The 14049-nt window shown below is 32.8% G+C and overlaps 1 protein-coding gene across 1 annotated transcript in view; it reads right to left on the bottom strand.

The window, feature by feature from the left end:
• The window catches only part of LOC134709583 (uncharacterized), a 41106-nt gene extending 31243 nt beyond the window's left edge, over positions 1–9863 (bottom strand). Inside the window, exon 1 of the mRNA XM_063569746.1 lies at positions 9222–9863. Within this exon, the coding sequence (XP_063425816.1) occupies positions 9222–9463 (242 nt within the window). The 5' untranslated portion in view covers positions 9464–9863. The remainder of the gene's footprint in view (positions 1–9221) is intronic.
• Between the last annotated feature and the right edge of the window lie 4186 nt (positions 9864–14049).

Below are 14049 nucleotides of genomic sequence, written 5' to 3'. Positions count from 1 at the left end.
ACCTTATTATTCTACTATTTTATGACACTTTTAGTCTGTATTTAAACCAAATTCTAAGTTGTCAAATATTTGAGTATTAACAGAATCATTTTTTAGTTACTACTTAATTAATACACAACAATAAACATATTCCCTCAGAATAATACCGATTTGAGGTATACACATAATTTCCTTTTGAGGTTGGCCTGAAGTCAAACTGACAATTCAATTTCCATGAAATCATACTACTACTTTAACTATGCCGTCTATACAAGTGAGAGGTTTAGCTAGCTACAAAACCATGTTTAATCCACCATTTTCTACATAAGAAAATGCCTCTTCCAAATCAGGGGTTGAAGTCATAAAACTAGTGCTCGGAGAAAAATCATGCTCGAAACATGAAATTCAGCATTTTGATTGGTTGATTCTTGAGTATTGAGTACACAATTTTTGCTTAATAGTTCTATGATCGAAAGGCCTGACAGTTGTTGTCCATTCGTTTGATGTGTTTCAGCTTTTGATTTTTTCATTTGAATAGGAACTTTCGGTTTTAAATTTTCCTCGAAGACTTGAAAATTATATACAGGAATGAAAAGTTCGAGTGCATCTTTTTTTAGCAAATGTTAAAGTAATGGTTGGTGCGGCACTTTTTATTATAACGCTCAGATCATAAGAATTAGAAAGTCAAACAAGCACAAAGTTGAAGAGCATTGGTGACCAAAAATACCAAAAAGCTGTTCCAAATACGGCTTCGGTGATCTATGCCTGGGATAAAAAAAAATCCTTAGTTAGTATATATATATGGAAGTGTTTAACGATCTTGACTGGCTTTTCAGCCCTCGCACGGTCGGCTCGGTGCCGGAAGGCGTTTGTTGAGCTTTATGATATTTTGTGCCGTGGGTCAGGAACAGGTAGCAAAGGACGCCAAATGGAGGCCGCCGTCTTGGTTTTGGTGAGTAGATTATGGTTTGTTTACTATTTTGGATCTTTATTCTTCACAACGGCTGCTTTCAGGGCCAGTTAGATCAGCTTGGCAGCCCGCTAACCTCGATGATGGAGTACTGGTAGATGAATCGTGGACGTAGTTCAAAAAATGACAGGAAGCGTTATCAGGACCAAAGCCGTGAGGCAGTGAAATAAAGGTCGTATCATCCAATACCTCGGATACAGCCCTCAGACGTTAATCGGCATAACACTCCCCATGATACCATGGTTTTGGAGTGCATGTTAACGCTGGTACGCCAACTACTACTTCCATCTGTACGGCTTGGATTGGTTTCTGTCATCTTAAGTAGTGAGTCGTTGATCATCTAACTGTAAACCCTCATCGAAGATAGCGTGTAAAAGAGAGCTGGCCCAGCACGTCCGTTCAGCTGTAATGACTGAGACGTGACTGTAAATGATGAATAGTTAGTATTTTGAACAATTCTTTTTATTGCAAACAGTAAATTTATGGAAATGACCATGCAATTGATTTGCATGTCAACACCGAAGTGCTGACTACTAGGCTGGTGATCCCTCGGAAACGAAACGTCCAACCGCAGTAGGATTGCTCTTTTCAGTATTTCAAAAAAATGTAAAATGTAAATGCGTAGAAAAGATAAAAATATGAGTCGTTGAAAAATATGCAAGACCAAATACTACTGAATTTAGTTCGGGGCAAGGTTCTTAACGTTTTTTAAATCATCAATTTATTTTAAATTAGCACAAACTTTAAGATTTTAAAACATTTTGTAGTTTTTTTTTACATGATACCAAATTATAGATGCTTAAAGGTGTACAAACTTAAGAGTGTTGATAGTTGTTGCAAATTCTGAGTTTTTATTGAACAAACACGATTTAGATGGACATGCTTAGCCAAAACGTTAATTGTACTATGATTTAACCTATGGATTATATTTTGAGAAGAACTGCATGGTAACTTTTTTTTGTTCCAGATATTATTTAATGCAAATTGTCTAAACTTTAAGTCTTGTTATCACATCATGCTTATAATTCCGGTCAATCGTAACTTGCGTGCTCGTCAAAGAGCATAACGAAATCAGAGATCTATATTTAATCTGATTGGTTCTATTACAATTACGGATTGTTTTTCTTCGCAGGTTTTTTTCAAAAACAACGAATAACATCATTAATATTTAGACGGTTGATTCTTATACAGTACCTGCTAACTTGTTTTTATTTCTTTTTTAGACTAATGAATTGCCAATGTTTTCTTTCGGTTATTTAAAAAAAAAATGGCATATTGCACAAAATTAATTTAAATCATTAGAAAATCATGTGTGGCTGTAAAATTTCCTCATGAATTATAAACAAAATGTACAATAACATTTAGTTATCATTGATTTTAAATCAAAATAAATAATTAATAGATCATTCACATTTCTTTTATACTAGGGGCGATACATAGCTTAAAATATTTATGAACGTATATCTATTGTTGAAGATTTTGACCGCGGTTTTTGTTTTTTTGTTTTATTTTTTTATATATGGATGGCATGTGCAGTCTTCATTGACGTCACTGTATTATAATTAATGTATACAGGCTTTAGGAATGTATTGTTTATTTAAACAAGCATTGAAAATTTGAACATTTGACCCTAGATGCCCTTTTGCTCAATGTATTTTGCTTGTTTGTAAAATAAGATGTGTTAAGCAACATTCTGAAGTTTAAAATACATTCTTACAAGTGCACATTAACAATTTCTTCAATTAGTAATCTTTTAAGCAAAAAATCCTTTTATATGTGAATGTTTGCTCGTGCTTACATGTCAATGATAAGGCATCACATTTGGCAACATTCAGAATTTTTGTATTAATTTATTCTAAACGCAAAAAAATCAAGGTAAAACGTGACGACTTCATGGCTGTTATTTAAAGATGCAGATATGGGCTACGTGTAAGGTTTCAAAAAATGATTTTATTTGAGGTATGTTACTCCAAGTTAATCAAACTTTCAACAACATTTGAAAAATATATTTTTGTTTAAACCCAACATTATGCGATATTCTCCTTAACTACATGTAAGAGTACGGTCAAATTGTAACAGGTTCTTGTTATATTTTTTATATTATAAGTTTTATGGTTCGCTACTGACCCCCTACGGATCAATAGAGGGTTAGTACAGTTCATAGAGGGTGAGGCCGGAGGCCGAATCCAGTATAAATTTTATTGACCCTCTCTTAACCGTTTTACGAATTTATCGCACGGTGGACTTTTTCTGCTGCGTTTTGATGAAAAATAAACAATGAAACACAGCAACATTAATAGACGACGTCAACATTAACGCGTCATGAACCCTCTATGAAATCTACTAGCCCCCTACGGTCTCTTATGGGGGTCACCACGTGACGGCAGTAAACCAATCACAACGCGATAATTTATCCGCGGTGCGATAATAAAGTAGAATCACTAAAACCTTATATCATATGGATATATATGAAAGATATGGATGCCAGTTATGAAATAGAAACAAAAGGCTTGACACTATGCATTTCCGCCTAGGAGAACATGGTTTATTTATGAATCAAAACCGGGCTTTAAACAAACTTGCAGTATAAGATACTTAACATGTTTAACCCCACCACATTATTTATGTATGTGCCTGTCCCAAGTCAGGAGCCTGTAATTTAGTGGTTGTCGTTTTTTTATGTGTTACATATTTGTGTTTCGTTATTTATTTATTTTTTACTTAAATAAGGCCGTTAGTTTTCTCGTTTGAATTGTTCTACGTTGTCTTATCGGGGCCTTTTATAGCTGACTACGCGTATGAGAGAGCCGTGGTGTAGTGGTTAGTGCATCGGACTACTAACACAAAGGTTACTGGTTCGATTCCCGTTAGGGATGAAAATTTCAGGAACTCAATTTTCGGCTCTCCCTTGATACCATTTGCGAGTAGGGTCTTAAGGAAACGATGATAGTCCGTCGGAAGGGGACGATAAATGGCTGACCCGTGTTAAGAGAGAGCCATATCTCTTGCACGTTAAAGACACCCTTGTAGATTTCGAAAAAGAGTAGGCTAATGCCGCTTCAAAGGCAGCACTCGCACCCGCAAAGTGGAAAGGGATTAATATAAGTTGCAAAACTTGTTTCCCAATCCACTATAAATAAATATGTTTAAACTAAATGGGCTTTGCTCATTGTTGAAGGCCGTACGGTGACCTAATGTTGTTAATGTCTGTGTCATCTTGGTCTTTTGTGGATAGTTGTCTTATGGCAATCATACCACATCTTCTTTTTTAAATTGCAGTATAAGAGCCAACCTTGCAAGGGCTTTAAAGCCAATCAAGGTCATTAAAAATCCCATAAGTACATGTTAGTAACGGAGGTAACACTGTTAAGTCGGTACTTTGTGTTGTTTTCTTTTCCTTTTTGTAAATGTTGGTTTCATGGAACTTTAAACTTGACAATTTTGTCTTTGTAAGTGAAACAATTAGGAGTGGGAGTACAATTTGGTGAAACATGGAATGAGTTGTTTTCATACTATATACATTTGTTATTATTCGATGTATTAATATTTATCGCTGAAACAGGTTTTACTTTTGAGCTAAAGCGTCAACGTTTTTGTCGCTGCATTGTCTAATCTGGGCGCGTAAATGTTCTCTGTCTTTTCTCTTTTTTTTATTAATTCATATTTGTATAATTAAACGCTAAACTGTAAGATAAACCTTGAAAAGTGTCGGAATTCTTTATAAAATTATCTATTTTTATAAAACGTGCCAGTCTCTGATTTTTTCAGGACAGATTGCAGCTGTTAAAAACAATAATCTTCTGATACAATACTTTAAAAAGAATGTATCCATATATCTTATATTTCTATGTTCAAAATACCAGCAACCATGTATAAGAAAATATTGATAAATGAAGCCTTCGTGTGTGCAACAAACAAAGTATATCAACGAAACTTAAAACACATACGATGTATAATACAGGTTAGAATATATACAAATTCAAAGACAAGATCTTCATTATAATTATTTGGCGTCAGAGCAGTATGAATTGTTTAGATGACTTTCTCTTTCTGTTTACCACATGTGCATATTCAATATAAATATATTAAGTACATTCTTCTCAGTAGATTATTGCATCAACTTCAAAGCAGTTTGCTGAAACGTAAACAAAGGCTGAAAATGTGATAGCTGGCTGATCATTTCTTAAACATCCAAGTATTATTGTAGTTGTATGCATCGCATTGATAATGTACGTTTTATGTTAAGGACGCTATAATGTGATTCGTAAGCAAATGTATAGATTCTTAGCAAAAGTAGCCTCCATAAAAAAATAAGAAAATAAGAAAACCATCAGTGCGCAATTATATTTTGGTATTTAAAATATTGATAATTTGAAATCGTATTCTTCAAAAACTAAATATATCAAACATCGTGCTTTTCAAAAATATAACTCATTTCCTTTGCTTTATTCAGCACTGATAAAAGCATTTCCATGTTAGTTAGTAGCTTGCAGTAATACAGTTCTATTTTTTCTAAATATTATCGCATACATACAACTTGACGCATCTGTAAATAGTATCATGAATAGATAGCACTTAAAACTACGTTTGAATCATTTAAAACGGCAACAGGTTTCCCGTGTATGTTTTAAACGTCTATTGGAGTTTGTTGTCTGTATGTCTCTTAAAATAATTAAAAAAAAATATTGAATAGTTTCAAAACGATACTAGATGATAATCGGTGTTTAAGAGCTAGCATTTTAAGTTCTAAATAATACTGTTTTTATTAAATATGATAAACAAAGTGATAAATAAAAACAAAGGCAGCATTATAAGCACTAGATATATGCACCAATTCCCAATTGTACTCTTAAAGGGGTTACAGTTGGTCCATTACAATAGCTTATTTTAATGTTCCTTTAATTGATATCTCCGAGTGATGCAATAACATTTTGCCAGAGAATGCTAAAAACTAGTAGAATATAAATTATATCAAACTTCCCGTGACAACAAATTTCTTATGAGAAACTTAAACTGAATTCAATATGAATTTGCACAGACATATAATTACATTAGATGTATATTTCATTATAATACGTTATTCTGATTGGCTAATTGCACATCATACGTTATTCCGTAAGCAATTGCATGAGACAATAACATTTCATTCATGATGACACGAGGTCCCACAATAAAGTGCACAGGTGAATTTAAAAATTAAACTTCATGAAAATCGTGTTTTTATAATCATATAGCTAAAAAATGTAATTATAAGTATTGAATGCTTCTTTTTGTAACTTTATAGGGTTGTAAAAGCGTTGACCGTGCGTACATTTTTAGAATGAAGCGCTTCCGCGCTTCATACAAAATGTACTTCGGTCAACGCTTTTACACCCCAATAAATTTACAAAAAGAAGCATTCAATTCTTAATTAACATCGACAGAATACATATAGCTTCAGATGGCAAATGGGGCTAAATACATTTAATATTCTTAACTGGACGATTGAAACATATAGCGACTTATATTGTACAATGAGGATTCTTACGACTCAAGTGTCAAACCTTAAAACATCTACAATGTCTTCTGAAGTCCATTTATATTTTTTATCGTGAGCAACACTTTTATAATTAATTTCTTGTTTTTACAATTAAAATGTAGAATGCAAATGGGGAATGCGTCAAAAGGACAACAACCCGACCATAGAACAGACAACAGCAGAAGGTCACCAATAGGTCTTCAATGCAGCGAGAAACTCCCGCATCCGGAGGCGTCCTTTGGCTGGCCGCATAACAAATATATATTCTAGTTCAGTGACAATAGACGTCATACTAAACTCCAAAGAATATGCAAGAAACTGATTGAGTTATTGTTGGTTGCTTAACGTCCAGTTGCTTTTTACAATTTCTTGACGAGTTTTATATATAGCTGAAGATACCCACAATATAATTTTTAATAAAAACGAGAAGATTTAATGGTATCAATGAAATTATATCTACCATAGACTTTAGGACAAGGATGAAAACATGTACAAGCTATTTACTCATGCATATCTTGATAATTAATAAATTAGCAATTTTGAATTTTATCAAATCACCATTAGTCGAAGTGCTGACTGGAGCCTTAAGTGCCAACCAAGATATGAATGAACTTCTTGAAAGTATTTGAAACTGTTACAACACTTCATCAATCTTTTAGCGCTTGCTTAAAGGAGCATTTGTTGCTAAATTCATTATTATCGAATTGACTCAAACTTTTCGATTTGATTTATAACGTAAAAACATATATAACAGAATTTACTAGGTCCGACAGAAAAAAATAAAGAAGAAACATTAATATTTGGATAGACAGATAGATTTTCTTTATCCGTTTACAATCAATTCTCATTTGAATTGCTTCATTTTATCATATCGGACCCTTTAAATTGATGACACTAAAGTATGGGTATTCCTCATTGTTGAAGACCATACGGTTATTTACTGAAGTTGCTCACATCTAAGTCATTGAAACTTTGGAGCATAGTTGTCTCATTGTCAAACATATTACATCTCTGTCTTTCTATAGAATTACTGGCATAAATCATTATGGACACACCTCATGATTGTACGATAAACCAGGGGTGGTGTTCTCGAAAGTATCATAAGATTCGTCCTAAGTCATAGATAAGACCAATTTTAGGACGGACTTAAGATCAATTTAGGACACTCTTAAGTTGTGTCTCGAAGCTATCTCAGACGAATCTTATGTTAGGACGTCCTAGACATATCCTAAGTCGAAATTTTAAATCGTTTAAGATATTTGTTGATAAAACATTTATTAATGACGAAAATATTTAATAAAATCGTTTACGAATTTTATAATAACATGTACAGAATAAATTGCATAATTACTAATGTAATTAAATAAAAAATAGATTGTTAATTAAACTGGAAAACAATTTGTTTTGAAAAGAGAATTAATTTTTTAGTATATAATCGTATCGTGAAACACGAAGTTCAAAGTTTAAAATCATGCACCTTTTCTTTATATACGAGTTAATAACCGATGGTGCGTTTCATTTCATGTTCATTTTCACGTAAAATAATGATCAAAAAGCGAAAACCAAACTTTATTACACTAGGATGAAGATAGGATGCTCTTAAGACACCTTGTTGGGTGTCCTAAAGTTAGGACGAAAAATGAGATATATCATAAGTTAAGAGAGCTTCGAGAACACGACTTTGGACAAATACTTGTCAAAAGATAGACTTAGGACACATCCTAATCCTAAGATAGCTTCGAGAACACCACCCCAGGTTTACTTGCATATATAAACAAACATTGTCGGTTGTACGATACACTAGGATTACTGACATCACTGGACAAACATTGTCATTGTTCGACAAACTATGATTTCTGACAACAATAAACAAACATTGCCATTGCACAAAAAACTATCATAACTGACATCAACGGGAAAACTTTGCCATCGTTCGATAAACTAAGATTACTTACATAAAAGGAAACATTGTCATCGTACGATAAATTAGGATTACTGACATCAATGGACAAACATTGCCATCGCACAAATAATTATGATAACTGACATTAACAGGAAAAGATTGCCATCGTACGACAAACTAAAATTACGGAAATCAACGGGAAAACATTGTCATCGTATGATAAACAAATTAATGACATAATCGAACAAACATTGTACTGACAGCAATGGACAAATATTGCTTTTGTACAAAAAAACAGGATTACTGACATCAATGGACAAACTTTGTCGTCGTACGATTAACTAGGATTACTGACATCAATGGACAAACTGTGTCGTCATACTATTAACTATGTTTACTGGCAGATATAAATAAAACTTGTCAGTGTATGATAAACAAGGAATACTGACACAAATGGACAAACATTGTCGTCGTATGATAAACTAGGGCTACTGACATAAATTATAACGTTGACGTCGTACGATAAACTAGGATTATTAAACTAAATGGACAAACTTTGTTTTGTACGATAAACTAGGATTACTGACATCAAAGGACAATCTTAACTACTAGATCCATATAAGTTCATAAAGAATAGGTTGAGCGATAAGGACTGTCTTTGGATGTATTATATAATAACTCATAGCAATTCATAGATACATATATTGCAAGATAAAAATAAATGAACTGCACATGTTACAAGTACATACTGTACCCTTTATTTCTATATATATCAATGGATGTTTATTAATTTTTGCATACTTATGTGATAAATTTTTCAATTATGTAGGATATAAAAAAAATTAACTTACTTCATAAACATTACAACACCAACTTTAGACATGTCTTCTTGGATAATTTTCCATGAATCCAACACCAGTTGTTTTTGTCGATCTGTAAATTCCGGAAAGGGTTCGGAATGACACCTTCCATTGCTTGGCGAATCGTTTTGTTCATTGTTTTGTTTCAAATAATTTTTGGTCCGCTTAGTTGGAGTTACGTCGATTCCTTTGCGGAGAGCATCTTTCCTTCGTTTAGTATTAATACATCCCATTATACGGAGAAAAGTTGTATATTATGTTTCACTATAGTTCAGTTGTTTGTAAAAATCTCAACCATTGTATATAATAGTGTAAGAGCTTCATTTAAATTCCTTATCGAAGACAAGACATTCCAAAATGAATAAACTCTGATTTTAAAATCATTACAACGTTTGTGGTAATCATATCCCACAATTTTCTCTATTGAATCTACTCGAGAATGAATTATAACGGAATATTATCCAATAGGAACAGTCAGAACGCCGAATGATATTGGTCGATAATCAAAATCACATAGATTACACAAGCTTATTGAACCTTTGATTTGAAGTAAAGAATCTCAATATTAACCCCAGGAACGATCGAAATCATTCAAAAACTGCCAAACAATTAATATGCTTTATTATAGGGATGTTACTAAATAATGTGTGGTTATGATTGGCAGATCAACAACGAACTCTGTATCAAATTGTTTATATATACAATTTCTGAAATAAGTTAATGTAGGAAAATAAATATATTGGTTTGATCTGGCTGCTGAAAAGATAGAAAATTATGATTTTTTCACAGGACGCAAGAAAGTGTATGTTAATATATTTACTTGTAATAAATAATTGAATAAGTAAGTTACTTCATTTAATGAAGTTATAAACCATGCAAATGATACTCATAACAGAAAAGATTGACAGTTATAATAACTTAAATAAATAGGAGATGCATTCGTACTTTTAGATGTTACGTAATATCTATCGATACGTAATATGTATCGTATAAAATAAGTCAATATACGAGTTATCGTTGTCTTAATCCTGAAAAGCTAATATAGCATTTCTTTTATAGTTATAAAGATCAACCCCCACAAGGAAGTAATATACAAGATTTATGAGATACGAAGACTTTTCTTTCAGATATTATCATTTTGTATCGTGTTAACGTGTTTTTTATGCCGAGATAGAGATGTACGTTTGGTAAAGCATCTGTATTTTCAAAACAGTTTTCCCAGATGACAATTTTTGTTCTAGTCTTTGTTTCATCTTCTGTAAACTTTAGATAAGATGTTTACATCAAAGCTAGCTTTGTATTTATCAGTGTGGTAGGGTAAAAGAGGCATGAATGATTAGAAAGCAATTGGCATATAACTTTTCTTCTCTGTTGGTAGTCTTGTTGTTCAGTACGTAGTATAATTACCATTCATCCATTCAAATTTATTTGGCTTTCATAGTAAAACGACCCTAGAGGCAAACGATACGCGTGCCTTAGCAAACTCTCAGCAAAACAAGTTTGCTTGTTTTTTTGTGGTAAGTGTATGATACATAGTTATATAGAAATATTGTTTTGAGTATGAAGTTGTTTAACCTAAGGTGTGGTGGAAGTTTTATAACAATGTGTGCGCTCGCACTTTTTATTTAATCTGAGTATGAAATTAGTATTTACAAGAAAATCGGACCTTTAATGTGATATTTGTCACAGCATGTACATTTATAATTTGATTTATTGATTGATCGTTGCTTACTTACCGGCCAGGTAAAAGCAATTTAAGCATGTATATTCATGATAACTAACAATTAGTACACTTTATAGCCTCTGCAAGGTGGAAGGGCAGTGTTTGGAGAGATAAACCTTTAGCTAAAAAGTCTTCGACTAAACAAAGTTATTCTCAAAAGCGTCATTACTGTTCGATATCATATGCAAAAAAAAACCAAGCAACATCTTGCAAAACCACAAAACAGTGCACAAAACAAATTTTGCGGAAGATAAAAAAAAGTAGTCAGAACAAATACAATAGGTCTTTTCATAGAATAGTGGAAAAATCTAAAAATGTCAATGTGGTATTGTAAACAATGATTTATCATATGACTACCAAGACACTTGTTCTTGAAAATAGTTTATTACATTTTGTGTATGTGTTTTTAGCTTTGTATATGTGTATTTGGCTTTGTATATGTGTGTTTAGCTTTATATATGTGTATTTAGCAGATGAATATTTCGGCATCAAAACAGGTAAAAATATGGAATAATATAAATGTAACTTTGCATTATTCCTATACAAGACGGACATTCAAACTCATCAGCCGAAAACGAACCTACAACGCCATGGCTAAAAAAGACAAAGACAAACATACAAACAATGGTACAAACAAAAAAACTGTATAGGAAACAAATACTGAGCAACACGACTCCAAGTAAAAATGGGGTTGATCGCAGATGCTCTAGAAAGGTAAGCAAATCCTGCTCAACATGTTGCACCCGTCGTGTTACTCATGTTAGTACAAACCCAGATATAAGTATTATTCGGTAGTTCACATTCTTGAAAATGAGACGGAATTGTAGACATTAAGGAAATATCCGCTTTCATCTATGAGATTAATATTCCATAATGGTCAACCGAGTTTTGACGGCATTTGTAATACTTACGAAAGGTTGATTTAAATTTCATCACTAGAAACTATTGGTTTAATAGCTGACTTGTGATCAGATACCCTCTATCAAGGAAATCATAATAGGAATTACAAGCAATAGTATATTGAATCAACTTGGAGATATATAATCCATATGCAGGCGCTGTCGGAATATTGCTACATAGAAATGGAAAGTTCACAATTTGGAGGCTGAAATAATCTTTTATGTCGTAAAATTTTGTTTTCAATCTACCCTCACTGTCCATTTCTAGATGTTAGTCAAGATTTAACTGAATCTGTTATATCCTTTATCTCAAGTTTGATTGTCTAGATGCGTTCAAAATAGTTCACCAAATTCATTTATGTATTGAGCGAACATCATCTATATAGCGGAAAGAAAAGTGAAAGGTTACTGATAACTTTTTTTTATTCTTCCTAAGAAGTTCCCGTATGAAGTTAGCCTCGTACGAATAAAGGAACAAGTCGGCAGGAAGAGAGCAAACGTGTTTGTATAGCAAGGTCAATTGTTTGTTGAAAAACACGTCCTTCACACATAACAGTTATGTTGCAAATCAAGAAATCAAGCATCTTGATAATGCCAGTTTCAGAGAATTTTTTGTTAAATCAGAGGGAGTTTTTACAAAGTAAATATTCCTCATTGAGACAAGACACTTTATCTACGACCACCATTCTGTTTTATGAAACATGTAGAATAGGTAGTTTAACAATAACTTTGAAGCCCGGTTTTAATTGCTGATATAATTGATTCTGATGAATACGTAGAAGGGGGATTCGTTGAGCACTTGGAAAATCTAGCAATATACCGTTGATTGTAAGTACACTGATGCATGTCAGATATCCAATACAGTAATGGAATATCTAGTCTTTCTTTTTTGGTTAAAATTCAAAAGGAACAGAGAACAGACCTTGCTTATTCAGGATTTTCTCTAAGGTAATTGTCGTGAGTTTAAAGCAATGTACAATTTGACATTCTATAATGATATCTTTCACAAATGATATCGAATATGTTACTTAAAAGTCGAAACTACAATCTCCTTCCCTTTCATAAATGTGACCTACCGAATTTGACTATTTATCGGATTTGTTATCTCATAAGCAACACGACGGGTGCAACATGTGGAGCAGGATCTGCTAAATCTTCCGGAGCTCTTGAGACCACCCCTAGTTTTTGGTGGGGTTCGTGTTGTTTTTTCTTTGGTTTTCAATGTTGTGTCATGTGTACTATTGTTTGTCTGTGTGTCCTTTTCATTTATATTCATGGCGTTGTCAATTTATTTTCAATTTATGAGTTTGATTGTCCCTCTAGTATCTTTCGTCCCTCTTCTATAGTACTCATGCAACAACATAAAATGACTAGGAATGCGTTAAGAAAATTATATAAAAGACCCAAATGTAATCGTCTCCAGCTCACCATTAATCGAGCAATAAAGTATTGAGAGGACTGGATTGCGTTCAGTATGGATACATAGGGCTACGTGTAGTTATCCTAGCTGCTTCATATATATTGGAAGCTGCTAGGCTAGCTACTCGTTCAGAAGACAAAAATCTACGTAACACTACATAGCCGCTACGATATTGAACACAACACTGTTAGAGGTACCTGATTCAAAAAAGAGCAAAGGAACAACAAACCGCTTTAATTATCTATGATGATTAGAAGGCTGATGATCATCACAGCTTATAGAGAACGACATTGAATGAGGATTACGTCAACAAATAGATAACTTCAATACGTCATTCAATATCGTTCTCTATCAGCTGTTGTGATCATCATTATAGTCATCCTGGATAATCACATCTTCTTTTTTCATTGTCCTCTTTGCTTTTGATGACTAAGCTATTTCAAATAGTGTTTCTCAAGACTTAAGCTTTCTATTAGTTTCCTTGCTGCATTGTGATAATTTCACTTTGCTAATAACTCGCAGGTGCATTTTTATAAGTATTGTAATCAGGCAACAAATATGATTTCAAAAACTTTTCAATTATACTCTACTAATGATACATAGTAAGGTATAAAAATTAAACAGATATGAATGCTTTAAGCAGACGAAATACAGGATAAAGGAGCAGAGTAAAATATATTAATTAGACGAGTCGTTTGATTTAAATTCATCTTTGTTTAAAGTTCTTTATAGAATTTAAAAAAAATATTAATAGTTAAAACAATTACCGAACTCTCA

Source organism: Mytilus trossulus, chromosome 3 (assembly GCF_036588685.1).
Source record: "Mytilus trossulus isolate FHL-02 chromosome 3, PNRI_Mtr1.1.1.hap1, whole genome shotgun sequence".
Taxonomy (NCBI): Eukaryota; Metazoa; Mollusca; class Bivalvia; order Mytilida; family Mytilidae; genus Mytilus; species Mytilus trossulus.
Note: the sequence above shows the minus strand (reverse complement) of the source record. Positions and strands in the feature narration are given on the sequence as shown.